The sequence below is a fragment of the Anomalospiza imberbis genome, chromosome 17 (genome assembly GCF_031753505.1).
Source record: "Anomalospiza imberbis isolate Cuckoo-Finch-1a 21T00152 chromosome 17, ASM3175350v1, whole genome shotgun sequence".
Taxonomy (NCBI): domain Eukaryota; kingdom Metazoa; phylum Chordata; class Aves; order Passeriformes; family Viduidae; genus Anomalospiza; species Anomalospiza imberbis.
In genome coordinates, this window is record NC_089697.1 from 15690332 (window position 1) to 15713991 (window position 23660).

The 23660-nt window shown below is 45.5% G+C and overlaps 2 protein-coding genes across 8 annotated transcripts in view; both read right to left on the reverse strand.

Moving 5' to 3' along the window:
- PIGU (phosphatidylinositol glycan anchor biosynthesis class U) overlaps positions 1-20002 on the reverse strand; it is a 112734-nt gene extending 92732 nt beyond the window's left edge. Inside the window, exon 1 of the mRNA XM_068208230.1 lies at positions 19997-20002. The gene's annotated coding sequence lies outside the window, so the exon portion shown is untranslated. The remainder of the gene's footprint in view (positions 1-19996) is intronic.
- Positions 1-20199, reverse strand: part of NCOA6 (nuclear receptor coactivator 6) — a 43814-nt gene extending 23615 nt beyond the window's left edge. For 4 of the 7 annotated variants that reach the window (XM_068208212.1, XM_068208208.1, XM_068208211.1 and 1 more), the window contains exons 1-8: positions 20172-20199; positions 13436-13538; positions 8067-8219; positions 7682-7950; positions 4676-4831; positions 3984-4106; positions 2455-2583; positions 820-1632 (exon numbers count right to left, since the gene is read on the reverse strand). In XM_068208212.1, coding sequence (XP_068064313.1) covers positions 820-1632; positions 2455-2583; positions 3984-4106; positions 4676-4831; positions 7682-7910 — 1450 coding nt within the window. In that variant the 5' untranslated portion in view covers positions 7911-7950; positions 8067-8219; positions 13436-13538; positions 20172-20199. Of the gene's footprint in view, positions 1-819; positions 1633-2454; positions 2584-3983; positions 4107-4675; positions 4832-7681; positions 7951-8066; positions 8220-13435; positions 13539-17914; positions 18442-19452; positions 19683-20171 lie in introns of those variants that run through there. The other 3 variants (XM_068208209.1, XM_068208210.1, XM_068208215.1) reach the window with 3 other exon arrangements.
- Between the last annotated feature and the right edge of the window lie 3461 nt (positions 20200-23660).

Below are 23660 nucleotides of genomic sequence, written 5' to 3' on the forward strand. Positions count from 1 at the left end.
GAGGAAGATGAACAAATGAGTGAGCAAAGAGAAGCACGACAAATCTACATGGAAATACAAAGGGCTCAAGGGGAAAAAATCCACCAAGGACACAAAAGAGATCCTGGGACTGACAGAAGAAATGCTTTCATTGTTAGAGAAGAACTCCAGGAGCAGTAAGGAAAAGAATTGAGTGCATTGATCCAAAGAGAAAACTAAAGACAACACAGCCAAATGAGAAATTAAAACATCCTTTAACATCTTAATTTTAGGATAGGGAGTACAACAGCAGGGCAACATTAGCTCTTTCCTCTTTATAGAGGAAGAAACTGGTGACAAAGACAGGGTGAAGAAGAAACATCCACAGCTTAGAAAGGAAGATGCAAAATGATGCCTCACTTCTGTAATAGAAAATGTAAATAGTGACAGAGGAAGCTGAAGAGAGACAAAAAGTGTTTTCATTACACTCGCAAAAAATCCTCCCCTTTCCCCCCAAAGAGAGCAACCCCAAACCTAAACAAAATCCCCACACAATCTCTGAACATCCTAAGCTTGTTTAAAGGCAACAGAAGAGCTGTCCACAGCACGACTGGCAGTAATAAGTGCAATGCACACAGCAACTCCTCCCTGACCCTTTGGGCATCTCTGTAACACTGCAGGACAGAGACAGAGTAGAAACCAAGTGATGTGGATGCTCACTCACCAATACCCACCTCATACCCCACCTGTTTGTTGATTCTGTCTCATAAAGGATCTTTTCAGAACTAACAGTGATATTAGTTCTAGACACTTTACGTTTCTTTTCCTTTTAAAGTAAAAGAAGCTCTCAGTACTTCTTACCTCCTAAACCAGGGTGTAAACCTTGTGGACCTTGGTTTTGCTGCTGCATCACCATGAAGTTGGGGGGTACATTCCCCTGCTGCACCATAGGATTACGACTAGGAGAACTGACAGGCTGCTGGAATCCCTGGGGAAGAGTGCTGCTCTGGGGAGGCCTTGGTCCCAGCTGCTGCTGCGTCTGGTTAACGGTGGGAGATGAGGCAGGAGAGCCCTGCTGGAAGGAGGAGGGAGAAGAAGCAGGAGACTTGTTGGTCAGGTGGGGTTGTTGTAGTGGTGTAGGAACCCGTGAGGGCCCTCCCTGAAGGCTTTTCATTTGAGGAGCAGTAAACTGGCCAGGATTGCTCATCTGGGGAAAGTTTGAGTGAGCCTGGGAAGCTTGCTGGCTTCCAAAAGGATATGGAGGTGGAGGATGAGTAGGAGTTTGTACTGTTGCTAGAGATGGTCTTGCTTGAAGCTGCTGCTGCATTTGTCCAGGCAATGGGGCCTTTTTCCAGCCCTGGTTTACTGTCAATGTACCCAGTGCTCCCTGGGTTGGAGGAGGCTGAAGTGCTCCAGAAGGAAGCTGGTTCCAGCCAGGGGGAACTGGAACCTGTGCTGGTGAAGTGAATGAAGGTCGAATACCCTGCTGTGGCTGCTGATGTGGCTGGGGAGGCCGATTCTGCAACTGCTGCTGCTGTAGCTGCTGAAAGTTGGCTGAGTTCATCTGCCTGTTTACAGGAACTGACTGCATTGAATGGAGCTGAGGAGCTAAAGATCCAGATGGATGATTTTGTTGCTGCATATTTAGCCCAGATAAGAGTGGGTCCATTGCATCTAATAAAATAGCAAAGAAAAATAATTTTTAAGAAACCCTGACTGTAGACAAAACCCATCCCAAAACAACAAATGCTAAATTGCTTGCTTGCATTTTCTTACTCTGCATAAAAATTCATATTCCAGAGAAGCCGGGTCTCATCAATCTATATCCTCTAAACTAAAGCACAACAGCCCCACAATGCTACAGACTGGTGTGAGCCTTCTACACACTCAGAACTGCAGAATCACAGAGTATCTCAGCTGGAAGGACCACTGAGTCCAAATCCCTGCTCCTGGCAGGATCACCTAAAATTAAACCACAGGACAAAGAGCATCATTCAGACACTCCCTGAACTCTGTCAGGCTTGGTGCCATGACCACTTCCATGGGGAACCTGTGAAGAATAACACCCAAACATTCACACCCACCAGACCTCCAATCCTTAACTTACCAGTCAGTCTATCTACCCTTCTGAAAAGAAGGGAAAAAAGAGCACCAGAAATATTCCTGCCTCATTGAACTAATCCTTCTCTTACTTTCACCTAAACGCAAAGCTCAGTCATGACAGTTCAAGTGCAAAAATACAACTGCCATTGCTCAACACATTTGAACAAAATACCAAGCAAACCGGTGACTTAGTAGGTACCCAAATTATCTGAAAAAAATTAACACATTAAGGGGAAAGGGAGGTTTTCACAGAAAGAGTAGCTCCCAGAAAGGCAGGGAAAATGCTCCAGAACAATTCTGGAGTACTCTCATGAGTACACACTCAGGCCTGTGTGCTGAAGAATCAAAGTTTAAGAACTTTTTCAGATCAGTATTATGACTAAATTTTACCACCTGGCTGTGAGGAAGGCCGAGGTGTTCGTGGCTGCAGCTCAGCACTAGCACCACTTGCCACCATCGAGGAGGGCACATTTCCACCCTGGGACATCATGACAGCTGCAGCATTGCTCATTCTTATTAAACCTTAAAAAATAAAAATAGAAATCATCAATTACATAAAGAAGAATTTTAGAATTTTTCTTTTAACTCTTTTCATTTAAGAAAAAAGTATATATGTCAGTAAAACATTTTTTTTAGACTTCAAGAATTGTTTGTCCAAAATAACCTGAGGATACACCTCTCTGTCTGAAAGCTCAGATTCCCTGGTATCAAACAAACACATTCGGGTCATGCTGTAGTTCTTTCTTTAACACCAAATTTTTAAAAAGAGTATAAATGGAAACACTACTGACTCATGAATTAATGTGAGCCTGACCTACCACTAAAAGCACCAAGTGACAGGATTGTATCAAATCTGAACAAGTAACTCAGGCTTTTGCAAAATCTGAAACTAGAAAGTAACTGAGGTGTTGCAAGAGGAAAAAAAAAATTCAATGTTTCACTTCCACAGGCTGTAATTTTCTAAAATTGGTTCTATTGCTGTTATGTTGTTGACCTGCAGAGAGGAAATGAAGGCTCTGGTAAGTACTGTGGAGAGTAGAGCCCTTCTTAAAAATGCTTTAGTCTTTGCTAAGGACAAAAATGTCACTACTATTTAATTAGGTTTCTACAAAGCTAAAATGTTCTTTCCACTCCTTCTCCTCAACAGCCACAAATGCATCTTAGATAAACTGACCAAAAATGCTCCTGGTTTAAATGCTTTAAATTCTATTTACTAAAATATTAGTTATTTATACTGCTTGTGATTCAGCTATTTTAATAAATTAGATAGTAGCTTTCTTTGTAATAACTACAAATCTGAGTTTTGTAGTTAAATATTCTTCATGAATATAAAATACTCTAAAATATAGTTTAAAAACTACACATTTCCACAAAAATCTCTTCTTTATGATCAGATTTCAAAAGTTTATCAGAAAATAAGAGGAGAGTAACAATGACAGTGTCCTGTCCTTCCCATAATTCTAATGGATTTAATCTAAGTCAGTTTATTGTACACTGAATCAAGACTTATGCACATTTCCATAAAGGGACCCAAGCAGAACACTGTGAAAATTTGTGCATATTTCAAAATGAATTCACAACACTCAACTCATCTGCTTCAATAGACTGTATGTAAAAACCCCAAACAAACCAATTACCCAACAAACCAACAAAACCCCAAACCACCACACCCTCAAAATACCTGAAAACAAACCAACGGGCCCTGCCAAAATCACTCCAATGTTTGTGGGACACAATGCACCCAACAATTCATTTACATAACACAGGACATGGTTTGCCAGCACGGAACAACACCAGACATTAATTTAAATGGCAATTAGAATTCTGCAAACAAGAGTTGCTGTAACCAGCGGAGTTTCATTAGCCCAGCAGTAAATTTGTGAGTGTCTGAAGCACCAGGAAGAAGCCCTGAGGGGATTTACCTTGTCCCCCCTGCATGGGGAATCCCGTGTCCATGCGCATGGCGGTGCTCGCTCCCAGGGGCCCGTTGATCCGCACATCCTGGCTCCTGCTCTGGGCTAAAGCCAAGTTGATAGCACCTTCTCCTAAAGCAAGGCACAGGTTGGGTGAACAGAAGAGACAGAAAAGCAGAACACAGACTTTTGCAAAAGGACATTTAATTTAAGAGATGCCGAGGAAGGAAGAACAGGCTTCACCTCCACTGCGCACTTTAGCAGGACATTTACACATCACACCACTCTTCTGGATTTCAGTTTGAAGAACAAATGTCATGACAAGCATTACCTGCCCTTGATTTCATCCTGAGGGCACTCCTGGACAACTGTCCAGAATGGATATGGTAACTGTGAAAGCCACTGAAAACTTGGCTTAAAGAAAGCCTTACATGAAACAACAGGGAAAGAAAACCAGCCAACCTTTTCCTAGTCAACACACAGAAGACATTTTTCAGGAGGGTTCCTGGTGCCTGGAGCATTTCCAGCTTTCATTTTTATTATTAATAAATGTTATTCTTAAAGAATAAAAGTCCTGAGCTATCTTTTTCACTAAAGCTTAAGTAGTAACTTAAAAGTTTTGCAACACTAACCAAGTACACAAAACTGCTTTTTGTGTCTGCTTAAATCTGAGCTTTGGAAGCAGATTTGGTGTGAAATACCTTCAATCTGAACTGAGAGAATGCCCAGGTCTCGGAGCTGCTGGTTGTTGTTCTGAGCCAGGATTCGCAGCCGCTCGGCAGCTTCCCGGGGGATGTTGAAGGTGACACGAACACTGTTCCAAGGCTCTATCTTCTGCACTTTTAACTTGTTGGATTCTTAAAAGAAAAACAATCCAAGTCAGTGCAAAGGCAGTTTTTAAGCATGTCTGATGAAAGAACTTGGTTAAAAGGCTGAAAAAAAGGAAACTGTATTTGGCTTTGAAAATTGCCAGTGCTTAGTCACAGGCACAGGAGATTTTTCCCCACACAGGTGTACAGCAATCAATGCTGCCAAACCACATCAGGGATTTTCCAAAAAATTAGCAGTAAAAAAACTACTCAAATTATCACCAATGCAATAGACAACAGAATCACTTGATAGTATTACTTAAAAATTGAAATACTATGTGGATAAACAACTTTGGAAAGATAAGACAATATCTAATAAAACAGATTTCATACAATTATAGGTATTAGGCTTGGGTTGGAAGGGACCTTAAAGCCCATCTCATTCCACCCCCTGCCATGACAGGGACACCTTCCACTATCCCAGGCTGCTCCAAGCCCTGCCCCACCTGGCCTTGGACATTTTCAGAGATCCAGGGGCAGCCACAGCTTCTCTGGGCACCCTGTGCCAGGGCCTGCCCACCCTCCCAGGGAACAATTTCCTGCTAATATCCCATCTAAATCTAGACTCCTCCATCTTAAGGCCATTCCCCTTTGCCCTGTCTCTCCATCCCTTTTCCAAAGTCCCTCTCCAGCTCTCCTGGAGCTCCTTTAAGCACTGGAAGGGGCTCCAAGGTCCCCCTGGAGCCTTCTCTCCTCCAGGGGAGCACCCCCAGCTCTCCCAGCCTGTCCCAGAGCAGAGGGGCTCCAGCCCTGTGATACAGCACATTTGTTTGTGAACCAGATGAATGTGGGAAAAAACTGACTATAAGAATGAAATGCTTGAAATACTTGCTCTACAAATACTTGTGAAACTATCTTTTTTTTTTTTTTACAAGACCAGTGCCAACAGACTCCTAGCAATATTTCATTGATTTCTACCTTATTATTTAGTTTTCCGGGTAAACATTTCAAATACACTGCCAAAAAGCATCCCAAAATACTCACTTGCAGGTTTTCTGAACACCTGTTCTACAAATGAGTGTTTCTACATAGATTAGTGGTTTTCAAAGTAACTGTTGAAAGATTGGACAGTTATGTTGGATACATTATCCAATGTGATACCTACCTAAATGATTGCTACAAAATGCAGTTAAGGATAGTTAAAAATATACTCCCAATAGATCTTTATAAGTTTCCAGTTTCTATCCTTCTGTAAAGAAAGTTCCTCTCAAAACAGAAAGCATTGACCCAAATTTTCATCAGACAGCTCCTCCACTTTAACCTCAGATTTACTAAACACTCGCTAACTTTTGGGATCTGAAAAGCATGTTAGTTAAGAATGCCAACACTCACTCCTATTTAGGAAGCTCTTGTTCACCACTAATTCATCAAGCCCCTTTTGCTGCTACAGTAATGGAATTGTTAAATTCATCCCTATTCCACCCAAAAACGTGGTTTTGGCTGGAAACAAGGCAGGAGGAGTTTTAAAATCCCCTTTTGTGGAGGTTTGAACAATCCCATATTTTCTGCTATTAACGTCCCAATATTTTACATAGAAAAATTGTAACATCAGTTTCAGTATTTCTATGTATTTGTACCCAAGTTTCTAATTTTTCAAGCACTGCATCTGCCAAGATAACCCCATGCTATTTACCAACTCTGCATTCAGGATATCCTGTTTTGCTCTGAATCAGTTTAAATAACTTCGCACATGGATAATTTTCAAATTAACTTGACATTGACTTCTAAAATTTGCTTTCTCAGCTGAGGTCTGAATCATGTTTATTAATCCTGGCATTAATATTTATGACAGACTCAGCAAGCAGATGCCTCTATATAAGAAAGATGACTACATGCAGTTATAGACTGAATTTATTTCATATCAAAAACTACACAATTGATCTGTGGTATTACACACATGCCTTCACACCAATAATGGCCTGTTAGTTTACATCTCTTTCCAACTGTTTGTAAGACACAGCTCAAAATTGGTATTTCTTCATAGTATTTTTGTCTTATCTCAGCTTTTTTATCTCTGAGCAACAGCAAGAACACAACAAACTGATGCCAGCTGACTACACGGACAAAACTGAAAGAAAGGAAGAAAGTGACAAAGAAATTCAGTTTGGTTATTGAGAAGTAATGTGTTATTTTCCTGAAAAGGTGTTTGACACTGTTGAAGAAAATCAAGGCTACCTAACTGAGCAGCCATCAGTAATCAGCATAGGACTTTTTTAAACATGCTCAGACAGGGGACAAATGTCTTTTTCCAGATCTAAACATGCTGGTAAAAGATGTCCCAAAAAGCCTGTTATCACTGACTCGCCATGGAGCTGTTCCCAGAGCTGGGTGAGCATTCAGGGGTATATCAGGGCATTACCCACTCCTCAACACGATCAATCAATCAATCAATCAATTAGGTGGGGTAGCTCAGAACAGGGCAGTAATGTCACAGGTATTGGAAAGTGAACCCATTCTCAGAGGAACTGCAGTAGTTTAAATTGGACAGTTTGGGCAGTAAAACATCTCCTGTGTGAACAAGCCTGGTTTCACTTTTGTATAACACAGCCATGTGTCACAGAGGGACATGAATGAGAATAAAACCAGGTAAAATGTGGAAACAGAAGAGAAATGAATGAACTTGCTAAATAAATCAGTTTTAAACAACAAAACAACTGCAGGCATTTGTAGCCTGCATTTCTGAGAAGAACAGCTTGCAAATTCACTAAGAATAACCCCAACAAATATAATTTCAAACTAAGTTGCTCAAACCCAATACAATCTATTTTTTGTGCAAGTACTCTGACTACCTTTAAAGCATTTTAAGAAGAGCTGGAAAGTGACAAGAAGGTACATTACCCATGTGTAAAAGGCCAGGCACATTCTCCAGTATGGTATCCAGCTTCTGCTCAAAGTCTCTGTCACTTATATTTCCTTTAAAAGCTACAAAGATTGTGGAATCCCCAGCCTCCTGTTTCAGTTCATCTTCCTCCAGTCCTGAATCAAAATCGACCTCTAAGTCTTCCATAGCTGAGGAGTACAAGGAGGCATATGTATCTTTTAAGTTAGGTAGATCATCCAAAACCATTGTTTCCAACAATGGGAGCCTGTCAGACGTCAAGGTGATGCTTGGAAGGGAAAAAGAGAATTATAATACATACAATAACAATTGTGAATAATAATTGTGTAAGGACACTAACAGCTGCTTTCAGTGGCACATTTGGTCATTGACAGAAAAACCTACCTGGTGACCCAGTACTGGGCTCTGTGAGAGCAACTGTGTGAGGCTGAAAACGGTGGCCATGGCAGTGTCCCAGCTGTTCCTCCACTAGGACAAACAGAAGGGGGTTCCTGGCAGAATCGTGCTGCACGTGACTTGAGAAGTATTCCAGTTGATCTAAAAGACAGACAGGTAGAAAGGAAGATAGAGGATAAAACATCAGAGGAAAATGAATTATATTCATTTCTGTATCACAGAGGGAACAAGCAAGCACCTGGTAGCAATGCTGCAGTGCCTGACTGTCAGGAGACTAAAACTCACAGCAACAGCTGAATTACAGAATGATAGGAAGAACCACCAAATTTAATTTTAGAGACTGCAGATGCAATAGGTCCAAAGCAGTAGAAAAGCCACAGCACATTTTCACCAGGAGAAATATAGCATTTGAAAAATATTTTACTCACACCCAGTGAAATCTCAGGCATACTGTGCCTACTTTCCTCAAGTTTGTAAAGATTTAGGTGTTTTCAGCTTCCTATGTATGTAACAACCTGAAATCTGCTCCCCCTGTCACAGCCCACAACTCCCACCATGCCCCCACATCACACTCGATAAGAATAAATTCAAAAATCAAGTCCCACACGTGATGGATCTTGCTTAATAAAATGTCTAAACTTTGCAATGAACTTTGACATTATGACATTAATCTAAGCTGTTACAGAATTACAATCTGTGATAAAAGTATCCCTAAACTTACAGTGGACACCACCTATGTTAAGATACACATTTTCCCACTCCATCACGAGGGCAACGGCAGTATCCTTTCCAGGTGAGACATCTGCTCTAACACTCAGCACTTTGCAAATACTGCTAAAAGATTCAAACCATCTGTAGAAACAGCCAAAAAAGGGACCTGCTCCTGACCACCACTGTCAAAATCAAATCCATTCACCAGCCAGGACTGTCAAGATCTCATAACTCCAAAGCTGTGGGTACTTGATACAACCCACCCAGAAGGTTTAGCTCAGGACAACATACCCTTGGACAGGATACAAATTGGGGTTTTGGCAGAGGTTCAAGTTCCCAACACAAAACCACAACTTTGAGATGAAACGTGAGCTGCAGATACTGGCCAGAAAACAGCCTTTTCTACTTAAAAAATATTTAACAATGTTAGAAAAGCACAGATTCAGCTCTGCACTGTTTGCACACTCACACAAGGCTGCTGAAGGGACAGTATTCCAAAGGAAAAATCAAGGGCTTGAAGTCACAAGCTCCCCACAGCTTTTGGTCAAATGTCTACACATACACTCACTACACTTACAAAATACTGTGTTTTTCTTCTCCCTTGCAACCTACCCCACACCAGGCAATCCAACAGCACTAAGGAATAATCCCCTATTTTACATAGGAGTTATCCTCTCATCCTGCAGCACCAGCCTTCATCCTCAAATCTCAGATTAAAAACCAAGCCAATTTTGTTTCACAAGCTCTTCTGCAGTCCTGCATCAGAAAATAAGCTCAATGTTTCACAGGTACTGATCTATTTCCGTAGTTCTTTCATATACTTATTACTGCCATGGAAACTTTAAAGATGGGCCATAGAGAAATTAATTTTAAAAATACATTACCAAGTGAACACAGAGACAATTACATCTTTTTTCTTTCCCTTGTTGCTTGGCTTTGTGTCTAAATTACTGCTCTGAGTGTTGGCACCTCCGTTAAGGCAAACTCCTCAGTTTCATGTCAGGTGCCCGGATAATAAGAATCACAATTAACAGGAGTCTGTGAAGAAATGTTTTAACTGATTTTCACAGAATTCCTGGACAGGTAACTTCCTTACCCAAGCTGGCTTTACACTAACCAGGAGAACAGTCCTTCTCCTCCTGCATTCCTACATCTTTTATTCCACATCCACTGACTCCAGGGAGAGAGGAGCTGAGGGTCCTACACAAATAGCCTTTTTAATGGCCAAACACAGCCATTCTGTGCAAGGAATGAGGCAAGCATCCTGTGAAATATAAGCACTATATTTTGAGGAAAATTACATAGAACACTATTGGTCAGAAAATCGTGAGTAAATTTTTTTTAGGGAAAGAAATCTCAGCTCAAAATACAGGCTCCTACATGTTGAAAAGGCACAATTACCTGGAGGTGATGGGGTGTTGCATCTGCAGCGAGAAACATGAGTACACCTGACAATCCCTAACACCAAAGAAATAAGAATTTATCTACAAGAACACAAACATTTCCGATCTTTTTTTTAATTTTTGAATGGAGGTGTCTGAAGCCTCCATCTTCTCTGTGAAAGAGCAGAAGACTCTTAAATTAAACATTGCTTAAATCATGGTTTTTAAAAAAAATCATAAAAATGCTGCAGCTTAGACGAGATTTTATCAACCTCATCTGAATGTACTAAAATCTGACAGGATTTGTTGAAGTTATGGCCCTTCGTAAACACTATAAAAACTGAGTTTTCTAAATCCCAGAGGACCATAAGCCTCGTTTCACCTGACTCAGAGAATCACAGGACCGTTGGGATATTGTGAGGGAAGGAAACAAATCAAGACCAAGGTTTAAATTTTACCTCCCAGATGAGCACATATAGCTACAGCTCCCTTTGCAATTTTTTCTTCACATCATGCTCCTCATGGAAATCTGCTACATTCATCTGCACCCTTTCCCTCCAAAACACATGAACTTTTGTCTGTTCCTATACTCAGGTATCATTTATCTCAAGTATGACAGTAGAAAAGTGATGATTTGCAAAATTTTCCTTTCCAGGCAGTGCACAGCACACCATCCATGTCAGAGCAAATGAATCCCAGCTGCACAGCATCCTAACAACTTCTGTAACCTCATGGTTATAGAGTTGTCTTCCATAAATCCTGAGCAAGCACTTGACCATAATTAGCAGGTACCTTCTCTCAACACTCTTCCCCACAAACACAAAAAGCCTTCAGCATAAGCACACACAGGTAAAATACTGCTCATTCAACAATCCATTAAACCAGAACTCCCAGCAGGTTATGGAGGGTCTCTGATAAGTAAGAACCACACCTGAACTGATTTGCACAGCCACAGCACACTTCAGGAACTCAAGCATCCATGCTCACTTGGCAGCACAAGGAGGTCTCTGGCAATCATCCTTCCTTCAAAATACACACGGCCTCCTTCCTGCCCCTGCTCCTTTAGTTTCCAAATTAGTATTTCCCATTATACAGTTGTTTCTGGAAAGTCAGAGCAAGTCCAGTGCTACCACATTTACCCTCAAACCTGGCCTGGGACTGGCTACAGCAACAAAACCAGTGCTATGCCTCTTTATTATAAAGTTGGTCTTATTCAGTACAATCTCATTATTAAAAATATCTAACTGAAGCAAGAGAGTTGGGGATAAACAGCCAAGTAACAGACAAATGGTCAAAGTGCACCTGCATTGTTATATGGGGACAGGGGGTGGAAGAGCTTGGCCCATGAAGACCAGAGTGTCCAACCCGAAGGGTGCAGGGCAAACCCTGGGCCGCTGGAGCCAGGAGCTCCCAGGCACACTCAGCTCATGGAAAAAACAACTGACCCACTAACATGTGCACAACAGACTCTTCAGAGGAAGAATTCCCACAGGATACAGGATGCCACAGTTGAGACCCGGGCTGATGGACAACTGGGTCACATACACACCACCAGGAGCCCCAAGGCATTTTGTCGTGCCCTGTGCTGTCCCCACCAGCAGCCTGACAGGCAGCCTGCACAACCAACCCAGCACCACGTGGCTGGGCAAGGCTTGGAAAATCCCATCCAGACCCCAGGACAGATGGGATCAGAGCAAAAGCTGAAACAGCCAGTTGTCACTAACCAGGGAGCAGCTGAACATGGGAAAGCTGGCAGACTCTGGAGGACCTGGAAGTGCTGGTCTCTGGAGTGAAAAAAACAGCACAAAGGAAAAAAACCCCAAATGATACCTTGGTATTTTTGCCCCAAGATTCACTCAACTGATCTAAACTTATGTCAATTTGTGTCTTAAACAGAACTTGAAATCTCTTGTCTTGCTTTCCCCTATCTATTGCACTACAAAGAGCACACAATTAAACCAAGGCTTTGTCTGGCCACCTGTTCCAGGTTTTCTGCCATAGTCTATTGATTTACAAGCTTTTTAATGTAGTCAAAATAAACACTTTCACAACTGATGTCACATCAGAACCTGCACTCTCACAAAACAAATCAAAAGTACTAAAATCGTGCTCTACGTCTCAACAAGTACTCTTCCACATTGCACAAAAGACTGGGAAGGATGAGAGCAGAAGGAGGGATGGATTGATGCCCTTCGCTAGCAGATGGCACAAGTTGGCACTAAGCAGGGTCCTCATCTTCACACTGACCATTGTTTAAAGCTGCAACAGGGAAGGGAAAGACATGAAGTTACAGCCAAACCTCATGGTAAACCAGAATTGAAAGTGAGGAGGAAAAGTCTGGGATAGCAGTAGCAACGTAATTTCCAAAGGATTTAAATTGCATTTGCTGTCACTGAAAAATGGTTTTCAAGTGACTTAATAGAAAAGAATATCAGGAATAAAGGGTGTTTTGGATAATATAGTTGAATGTTTTCTGATGCCTTTGTTTTAGGTGCCAGTGAGAAAAATATGTAGAGATTTTCATGATGGGAGCAGATGAGGTTCAGCATTGCCAGAATAGTCCTGAGAGGAATGGTTTTCTTTTAACCTGTACCATGCACTCACACAGTGACATGGCTGTGTTTAAAATGTAACACCCATAAACCCCAGAAACTCTGATCACAACACTGTTTCTCCTGGAGATTTGTTAACAGTGCATTATCCTCCTGCAACCGTTTCCTTTGTTGCCCAGCACAGTGATCTTGGAGCTTGTTAAACCTGAGCAATGAATAAACCTAGACACCCACATCCATTCTGTGATCAAATATTAAAATAATATGGTTTTGGGAAAAAAAACAACAAAAAACCACAAAAACCCACAAAACAAAAAGCCAACAAAACTTTTAAACAAATTCTAGACAAGTGTCATATAACAATATAACACAGGGAGATGAAATAAGGTTAAAAATCACAGTTATAATATGAAAGAATACTTAAAAATAAACATGTACTAAAATTTCCTCTTAGACAACTTAGCGAGGGTTCCAGTAATTTCAAACTTCAAACACTGGTGCTAGATGAATGACACCACTAAAGCATCTCAACTGTTCTCCTTGGGGGGAGCAGCCACAAACCCAATGGCAAATACCCCTAACCCTGTATGGCTGAGTGGGCAGTCAGCTCTGGAGCCAGCCCAGCTCTGCAAATACAGCAGTGAGGAGAGGTACGGGGAGAATGTGTAAAAACAACAGATATTCAGGTGCATCATACGCTTATTTTACCTACCAAAACAAATTTCACAACTTCAGTATTGTGGGGTGTGCAAAAGGACTTCAGGTAATTCCAGACGGGCAAACATGGTTAAACAGCAACTCCCAAATATGGAATCCTGAAAGAAAACCATCACATTTCATCAGACAGTGATGGGAAATAACAAAAATACTGAACATACTGGTGAATAGCTCCATTTTTAATATGCAGTTTTGCACCAAGTCAAATGCTCTCCTCATGTAAAAAGCACATATTACTATATTCAGATTCAAACAGCAAAGCCTAAGGAGCTTGAAAAATCAACCTTTCATTACAAGCAGAAAATTGAATACTTCCTTTAGCTGGAAATGATATTCTATTTTTCTAAACAGGGCAAGTTTTATCTAGAATAATGTATTTATTTAAGTCTTAGGACAAACTCATCTTGATTAAACTAATCTTCAGAACAGAGAAACCGGCACAGCCAGGATGTCCCTCCGCTCATCCTGAGTGGGTGCCTAAACCAGCTCAGGTCAAGCTCATTCCAGAAGCACGTTCCAAGCCCACAGGACCACCTCAGACAGACACTGTTGCTGCAGGTGGCCAACATGGGGAGGTGAATCCATTCCTAGCCCCCGCTCCTGGTCACGGGCTCACCAAGCTGCACTCCAGCTCCAGGGATTATAAAAACACAGCAGTAAAGCTAAATGGTTTTGGGACAACAAAACACCGCCCCTCGAATAACGGGGTTTATAGGCACAGCCCAAGGGTGGTTCTCAAGGAGATTTTCTGCTTACATGCCTGCCTGCTCATCAGTGGGGAAGGGGACTGCCCAAAAACAAACAGGGGAAGCAGAAAATGGAAGAACACTCAGAAAGAAAAAGCAGAGATTTGTTGTCTTCTATCTAGACAACAAAGCAAAATTGCTTTAAAAGCCTATTGTGCTGTAGCCTGTGCACATTGCACCAACCCATCAACTCAGAGAGAAGGAAAGAGGTTTTACATTAAAATCACATCATAGAAGCTTTGCAGCCCTTTTAATGGTCATCCAACACTTTTCAGCCTCTCGTATCTTCTTGCATTTCTAAGTAATTGTAACTCAAGAAGTGTAGCACCAAGTCGAATGCCTGATGGATAAATCACAAGCAGTGACCTGTTTCCAGCTACATGCACCTGCCTAAATACCACCACCAGACACCAAGCTGAGGAGCAAAATCAAAATCTGAAGTAGGAAATTTTAGTACTGTTGCATAAGCCAAAACTAAAAAAGGTTTTCACATTCTACAGCAGATACTGCATTAGTTCTACTTTTTCACCCTTTTCATAAAAGGATGTTCCACAGCCTAAGCTGAGTCCTTAAACAAGCTGGCTGGTTACCTCCAAAGCCAGGCCAAAATTTCACAGGAAAGGCCAGGCCATGGAAAAGCTGTTTTTAAGGAAGTCTCCAAGGTGCAGCAGCCAGTCCCCATGCTGAGGGCCTGTGCCTTAGCCGAGCAGGATGAGGGTAATTTTGGCTGAACGGTGGGGAAGTGGAGGGAAGAAAAATCTTCTGAACTCTTGGTGCAAGGAACCAAAGGGGTTTTGTTCCTTCTGTTCTCCCTTCTGAGTGTCTCTCACCACAACACCCAACTGCTTCAAAGAAGGGCTGGGAAAGACAGGCTGCCCTAGCAAGATCCAGTGAGAAACTGAGGAGGGTCAGCATGGGCTATGGGAAGAAAAAGAAAAAGTAACTGCTGCTGTCTACATTACATTGTGCACATGGGATGAGACCAAATTTGGTTAAGGAAAATAAGCAATCAACATTGGTTCATTAACTCCAACTTTCACCACAGTAAGTTATCTGACAGACCTGGACACTGAACACACACCTTAGCAGACCCCAAGAAATTACAGAAACAGCTTTGTGAAGTGTTCCAGCGACAGGAAGAGTTTTGTTTAGAGTTTGTGCTTCCCCAAACACAAAGAAAACAAAACAAGTAATTCTCCAGCAAGGCAGGCTTTGTTCCCTCACACTGACATGGAACTGGTCACTGCTGCTCACACTGGTCTGCTGCACTCCCATAGCCCTCAAGCTAAACCACTGAAACCCAAATGTTTCCGACAAGGAGAAAATTACAGCTTGCTATAACACACTTGTTATAACATGACTCTTTGCAGTGCTATCCGGATGTAGTCTGACAGCAGGTATAATGAAACATCAGTTCATTAAAGGTTCAAGAAGTTTGCTGAAAGCCCACGACTCATGCCAAGCTGCCATGGACAAGCCTCAGTTGAGCCATTTGGTTTTATTCCAACAGAATTTGACTGCTGAGGTGCTCAGGACCGCTCTAAAAAGCAGGATGATAACTTCAGCAGCTAAGTTAGCCATGCAGAAATTACCCTTTTCAGCAGCTGAGATACAAACCAAGGCAGCTGCCAGGCACAAGGGAATCAGCAATTCTCTTGGGAGCTGCAGTCCACCCAGCACAATATTCGGTCAATCAATTCCCATTAGCTGAGTTTGCAATTTCCCATGGTAAGGATATTTTCATTTGGAAGAAGCACACTGTGAGTACTGACAGAGCTTTGCAGTACAAGGATCCACCAACGCAATCAGCAAACAAAATGAGATGCTATTTAAAATCAGGAGCATCTTGACTGTATTTGATCTTGCCTTCAGAAGTTATGAAAAATGCCTTTTTAAGTAGCAATCTCTGATCTGTGTTACAACAAGCTTTTTATTTAAACCAGAATTTAACCACTACCAGACCTTTCTGAGCTGACACACCCCACAGGTGGTCCTTTATCACCAAATTCTCACAGGGCTTCCTAAACACCAATATAACCAGCCCAGAAATTCATGTGATCATCAGCACTGAACTAAGGTTTGACTGAAAACTGCACCTTCTGCAATAGTATTCCTTCTTACATCTAATAAATATCCAGGAAATCTCAGGGAAGCTTTTAAAATTCTGGAATCATATAAAGGATTTAAAAAGAATTGAAGCTAAAATAAACAGCTTAAAAGTAATTCTTCGGTAGGAGACACTCAGTATCAAGGAGATTGTTTTCCCTGACCAAAAAACTAATCTTCATATAACAGAAGTAGGTAGACCTGTGGTTAAAATCAAGATTATTCTGAGAGTTTTCTGACTGTATAAAAACTTGCAGCTTATTTTGTGCTGCTCTGGGCTTTGAGAAAATTCAAATTTCAAGTGTTATTTATTGTCACTACTGCCATTAAGAACCACGCAAGCAGCTTAGGACCTTCTGGTAAAATGTGGATGCAACAGAACTGGAGAGCAATGCATTCTTGCAGGGATGGGAAGAGCACTCCCAAAAAAACCTTCAAAGAAACACTTTGCCATGCATGGCAAGGGGTTGGAATGAGGCAGCCTTTAAGGTCTCCCCCAACGCAAACCATTCTGGGATTCTGTAAATGCAGACCAGAGGCTTAACTCGGTCTCTGTGAGCACCACACAGAAACCACAATGAAAAACACAATCTTACACCAGCTGTGTGGTCCCAGCAGGTAGTTTGATTTTCAAAACAATAAAAATTATAAAATTAAAATTATTTGCATAGGACTTGGAGAATTCAAGAGCATGCATCTTTTGGTGGAATAACTAGATGACGCCCAACCAGCAGACCTAAAGCTTGGGTTCCCATATATGCAACTGAGCATAAGCAACTTCCTGTCCCAAATTATTGCCTTACATAAATTAATTTAGACAAAGCATCATTCATCTCCTGTACTTTTCCATTTTCATACAAATCAAATCCAAAGCCCTGTGTAGGGCTATGCTTCAAGGCACTCATGCCAGCTGGAGAAGAAGGCAACTGGTCTCGTGTCCAAGAAGATGATGGCCCTCATGAGCTGTAGAGTCCCACATGTGTCTCCATCCCTCACCCCAGCACCCAAACCAACAGCACTGTCAGGCACTGGTTGCCTTTCTTTTTCCACAAATGCATAAAGAAGGGTTATTTACTGAGTTACAGCCTCAGGGCTCTCACATATACATGACCAATTCAGTACTTATTCCTATTTTTGATTACTACAGCAGCAATTTTTGATGTGCCGTTCAGTGTGCAGGTGGGATGCTGTTCCACTGGATGGAAAATGATGGAAAATGATTTCTCAATTGACTGAGAAAAATCCCCAGCTCCTGGACCTCTGGAAAACTTCCACTACCAGCCTGCATAATCCAAAGCTTAGATTAACTTTAAACTCCAGCAGCATCACTCTAATTAGCATGGGCACAAGACAATCTAAGTTATCTTCATCCTCTTGAGCTAAACCCACAGCTCTCCATGCAGGAACACGCTGACACTCCCGCGGCTGAAATGCTCAGTTGTCTGCAATTAATGGGTGGCTCCTTGTAAGAACATCAGTGACCTGCTCCTGAGGGGACAACAGAGTCTGCAACAGTGCCAAGACAAAACACAAAACATCCACAGCTCCGGTAAAGCAAAGGTGACTTGCTTGTCTGGCTGCTGGAAATGGAGAGACTTGCCTGGAGATGGAAAACACCTCACCTGATGAAGCATCTTCCCTGCTGCCTCAACTCGGTATCATCTGGGGTTATTTCTCCTTCCACTGCTGGCCCTCACCTGTTCCCAGCCCTACACATTCTTTCTCATTCCTTCTGGTCCAGCTGTGCATTAAGGAAAAAGCTGATGCTTGAATTCAGTTTTTGCAGCACCAAGGGTGAAGTCCTGCTGCTCCGTGCTCTACACGCCAGCAGGCCTCCTGCTCCCTCACACCGTCCCTGCACCACAGCTTTGCATTTCTCAACAGAGACCACAGGATTTTGAAAGACACCCTCATCACGCCTTCTGCCCTTCAGAGGTTCTCTAGCGACCTGTAAAATTTCACCATTCTCAATGCAAACTGTTACAGTCACATCAACTCTTCAACCCCTTCAGCAGCAAATCCTTTGCTGCTGCTGCAAATCTATTAAATTTAGTGAGTCTGTCTAATTGGGTGGAAACCCCAGCTTCCATCCGAAAGCAATTGCTGTTGCACTAGAAAATCAAAATGTACTGCCAATTTAAGGTTTAGTTATCACATTGAAACATTTAGCATCTCCCACAAAAGCAGGAACCCTCGCTGTGCTCAGGCAGCACAAAGAGTGGCATTATAGCTGTTCAGCACAATTTACCTCCACAACCTGTATTTTCAAATATTTAAGCCACTGAGAAATGGAAACACCAACACTTCCAGATGCACAAGGACTTGGAATTCTTTGGCTTCTCCACACACAGTAGTTTCTTATGTCAGAGAAGCATCTACTTTTTTACTAGAAAAATGTAAAATTACTCCATCACCTGGAAGCCTGTTGTAAACAGCCCCTTGCTCCAAGTCCTACAGAAGGACAGGCCTTCCAGAGAGAATGGCTGGAGAACGCTGCTGGGAGATTTCCAGCCCAAATCCAGTGCCTAACAGATCACCCTTCCTTGGGTTTAAAATACTAAGAAATGTAATTTCTCAACTGAAGGCCAGGTATGTGTGCAGCCCCTCATGTTCTGATCTTTCCTCTCCTAGGAGAGTCCAGACACAGTGTTATTGTAAAACATTTCCTCCTGGAGCCGGCTAAGTTTCAGAGGAAGCCACACGGCCCAGTGGACACTTAGAATCTCTGGCAAACACCTGGCACAGCGCTGCAGGCACTGTGTGCAGCCCCCAGCCGTTCCGAACACACTCCTGGAAACCTTTGTTTCTCGCTCCACAAGATACGTAGAAAAGCTGGGACTATTTGCTATAACTTGAAAAGAGCTGCCAAACCCAAATGTTGTGGTCATTACACTTGGTAACCTTGATGGAAGATGCCAGATTTGTTCTTTGTGGTTGTTTTCACATGTAGGAAATACTGAAAGGTGCCTTAGCTAAAGATCCAGTCAGAACAAAACACAATAACTAAAAGACCACCAAGAGGCACGTTCTAGGAGAGGTTTTACTACAATAAAACCTCCGAGAAAGATTTCCCTACAGTTCCCAGTGAGGGGAATGAACAAAAACGCGTCTATGAGGAGGCTGAGGGGTTATGGAGAGACAAAGCTCATGAAGCTCCAACCTGTTGCCAGGATGCAGAGCCACAGAAGAGCTCTGTCCTTCCATTCCCCAGAGCAGCGGGAAGGAAGCAGAGCCCTGAGCTTCCTGAGATGGTTTTTAAGTAGCTGACATTTAGAGAAACGCAGAAATCACACGGAAGGGACGAGCAAAGAGCCTTTTCCCGACTGGTTTAAGAGTCACCGAGGACTCGAACAAAAGCGAAACGTCAACGCGCCCCGGCTGACACGGCACAAAGCCGTCACCGCCCGCATGAGGTCAGGGCTGAGGGACCGGCCCACACACCGGCCGGACCGCGGGCAGCTCCCGCGTCTGACAGCGCTGCCGGCCCGGCCGCGCTCCCTCCCGGGCCGGCGGGGCCGGGCCGAGCCGCGGCCTGGGAGCGCGGCCGAGGCCGAGCGCGGGCCGGGCAGGGTCGGCTCCGCGCCGGCCGCTGCGGGGCCGCAGGCCTCGGGCGGGCTCTGCCGGCGCCGCGGCTCCGCCGCACGCTGACAGGCTCCCGCCGGACGCCCCGACGCGCCGGCGCCGCCGAAACGCCGCCGGGCCGGCCGCTCCGCCGCCGGCGGCCCGGGCCCGGCACCGCTCCGCGCCCCGCCGGGCCCCGCCGCCCCTTCCCCCGCGCCGCGGGCTCGGCCTGCGCCCCGCCCGGGCCGGCCCCGGCCCCGGCGCTCCCGCTGCCGCCGTCGCCGCCGCATCCCGACCCCCGCCCCGCCCTCCCCTCACCTGGACCCGCCGCCGCCGCCGCCGGGGGCGCGCGCGGAGCCGCGGGGGCGCGCGGGGCGGGGGTCGCGCGCGGCCCGGGACGCCAGCGCCGCTCCGCCGCCTGCGCCGCGCACGTGACCCGCGCGCGCCTGCGCCCGAGCGCGCGGGGGCGGGGGGGGCACCGCGACCCCCGGGCGGGCCCCGGGGACACAGCGGGTACCGGCACCGGCACCGGGGAGACAACGGGGACCGGCACCGGGACCGGGACCGGGGACACAGCGGGGACCGGCACCGGGACCGGGACCGGGGACACAGCGGGGACCGGCACCGGGACCAGGGAGACAGCGGGGACCGGCACCGGGACCGGGACCGGGGACAGCGCGGGGACCGGCACCGGGACCGGGACCGGGACCGGGGACACAGCGGGGACCGGCACCGGGACCGGGACCGGGGAGACAGCGGGGACCGGCACCGGCACCGGGGAGACAGCGGGGACCGGCACCGGGACCGGGACCGGGGACAGCGCGGGGACCGGCACCGGGACCGGGGACACAGCGGGGACCGGCACCGGGACCGGGACCGGGGACAGCGCGGGGACCGGCACCGGGACCGGGGACACAGCGGGGACCGGCACCGGGACCGGGGACAGAGCGGGGACCGGCACCCGGACCGGGGACACAGCGGGGACCGGGACCAGGGAGACAGCGGGGACCGGCTCCGGCCCCGGGGACACAGCGGGGACCGGGACCGGGGACACAGCGGGGACCGGCTCCGGCCCCGGGGACCCGGCGGGCACACCGGCCCCCGCGAGACACGGCCGCCCTGGCGCGCGCCCGCCGCAGCGAGCCCCGCTGGGCTCCCCCGCCACGGGAGAGCTGTGCCCCCCACGAGGGGCCCCGCGGTGGCCGCTGCTTCTGGGAGTGGGGACAAAGTGAATGCCGGGTGAAGCTGAGGCAAAAATAATAACTGGGGCCTGTATAGGGAATTTCCCGGAAATGAGGGTTTTAATTCGGAACGTTTCATCCAAAGATTTCTGACTCTTCGAACATCACTGAATTATACTTTCATTTTACCAGTGGGGAGACGGGGAAGAAGCCAGGGAGGGGTGTGGTATGGACTCAGCAAAGGCCACAATGCTGAATTTTAATAAAAAGTCCATTAATGCGATTAATGAACAGGCCCATGGGCCCAAATTCCCCAGGGGGCAATGCTAGATCCCTGAAATCCCTAAATCCCCGCAGCACAGAGGTGTTCCACAGCTGAAGGGACCCTCACAGGGCACACAGCCCTTTGGCTGGTCTCTTCCTACATCCTTTATTCATATGAGAAATGGTTCATACAAAACCTCTGAAATGTCTGGTTTCCTGCCCATCGTTGCTGTGGCAGAAAGCTCTTGCCTGGCACTGGGGAAGAAATGACGCACGTGGCAATTCCTATTTCAGGGTAGGAAAACAATCAAAAGTCCTTTATGGGAAAAATAAAGACTTGTTCCTACAAAAGCACGTGTGGTACAGTAGCTTGAGCGGGTTCAGTGGCCTGAGGAGGGGTTTCAGGAGAGGGTGTGCAGCTGGAGCCAGCCCTCACAGCCGCCCTTGGCTTCCTGTGGAATACGGCTGGATAAACCACGTGGAAAAGAGACTCTTTTTTTATTTTGTAAAACCTTTTAAATACAACAAACTCGCGCATTATTGCTTGCAACATAGAGAAAACCACTTTTTATAAATTCACATTTAACTGCATTCCACAAAGCCCTCCAAAAGAAATAATTAATGTCATGGCTAGCGTAGGACTTATCTCCAGTGCTGAATCCGGCTGGGCTGTCAGAGCTGCAGGCAGAGTGCAGCTTCCTTCGGCTGTGCAGCTCTCGGGCTGGCAGGGGCTGAGGAATCCTTCACTCAAGGACTGTTCTGCTCCTGCCTTTTTGTGTCTTCCGCAGCCTCTGGGGAGCAATTCCAGCACTTCTCCAGTGTGCTGAGACCAGGGCAAAGCCCCCCAAGCCCCCGAGACCCTGTGGGATGTCAGGTCTGAAGAGATGGGGATCAGTCACAGCAGCGGGATCTCTGGGAGTTTCCATTTGCCCTCGTGTGGATGATTCCCAGGCTTTGCCTAGCTCTGCTCCTGGATTTTGAAACTGGCTGGAAAAACAAGGAAGCTGAGAAAAAATTTCTTTGGTACCAAGAATTAACCATTCTTTCACAAGTGACTTCATGTTTTCGCTGTTTCATTAGACTCTTCTTAAACCAGCTGCACTGAACTTCCTTCTGCAGCCTCATCTTCCCCAAAAGGCATCCCCCCAGCACAGGGACATCAGAGTGCCGCTTCCAAAAAACTTCCAGAACCTTCTCACTCCTGTTGCTGTGCTTGTCATGCCAGATTGTTCCTCAGGATTCTTGGCTTGTTTGGTTTTATCTGTATTATGCACATTAGTGCCAGGCTCGTCTCGAATCCCTCAGCAAACAAGAATGAGCCAAACGCTGTTTTCCAAAACCTGACTTTTCTGGAAGCACAATGCCAAGGTGTCCCACCAAGATTTGCTCAAGCCATCCAAGCACTGTGACTTTCTGATCTGGGCTTGAGAGATCCCACACAGACAAATTCCCCGTGCCTTATCACAAGGGGGGTTTGCAAACAAGCCCTCCCTTCCTTAGCAGCCTGAGGCCTGCACATCCTCTTCGCTCTTCAGAGCACGCTGCTTCCCATGGCTTCTGACGCTTCTGCTCACTGCTGGGAAAGCCCAGAACTGGTTCAGTCTCCACATAATTAAAATTAACCCAAATTCTCTTAGAATAGCCTTGTCACAAGGGTAAGGAAACAAAAGGAAAGTGGAGCTGAAGGGACACCAGAGTGACAGGACACAACCAAAGACCTTTTTGAGGCATCTCTGCTGGAGACTGGCAGTTGAAGTACCCCCAGGTGGCCTTGGCATCCATTGGCAGTGGGGAAAAGGGAATAATGTGACATGGAATAATGCAAGAGGGAAGAAACACGGGGCAGCTCCAGACCTGCCGCATCACATCCCTGCAGCAAAGTGTGCTGCAGGCTGACCTCTACTACACAGCCCGGGTGTTCCTGGGTCTTGCCCAGGCTCTGTACAGCATAAACAACACAGGAGAAGCTGTGGCTGCCCCATCCCTGGGGCAGGGAAGTGTCCAAGGCCAGGTTGGACAGGTCCTGGAGCAACCTGGGATAGTGGAAGGTGTTCCTGCCCAGAGCAGGGGCTGGAACTGGGTAGTCTCTAAGGTCCCCTCCAACCCAAACCATTTTGTAATTTTTTTGTCATTCTGTTTGAGAAACTCCTCCAGGAGCAGACCCTCAGTTTGTATGGGATGCTGAAGCTTCGCTGCAAAACAATGACACAGAATGATGCCAGAGCTCCTGCAGGGAAGGAGGGCTACCTGCAGCACAGACAGGTGTTTAAGCTGCCTCATTGTCCATAACAGAACACAAATGCATTTGATATCATGACAATCAAAATTGTAGGTTTATTTACACACATTTTCATATGTCAGT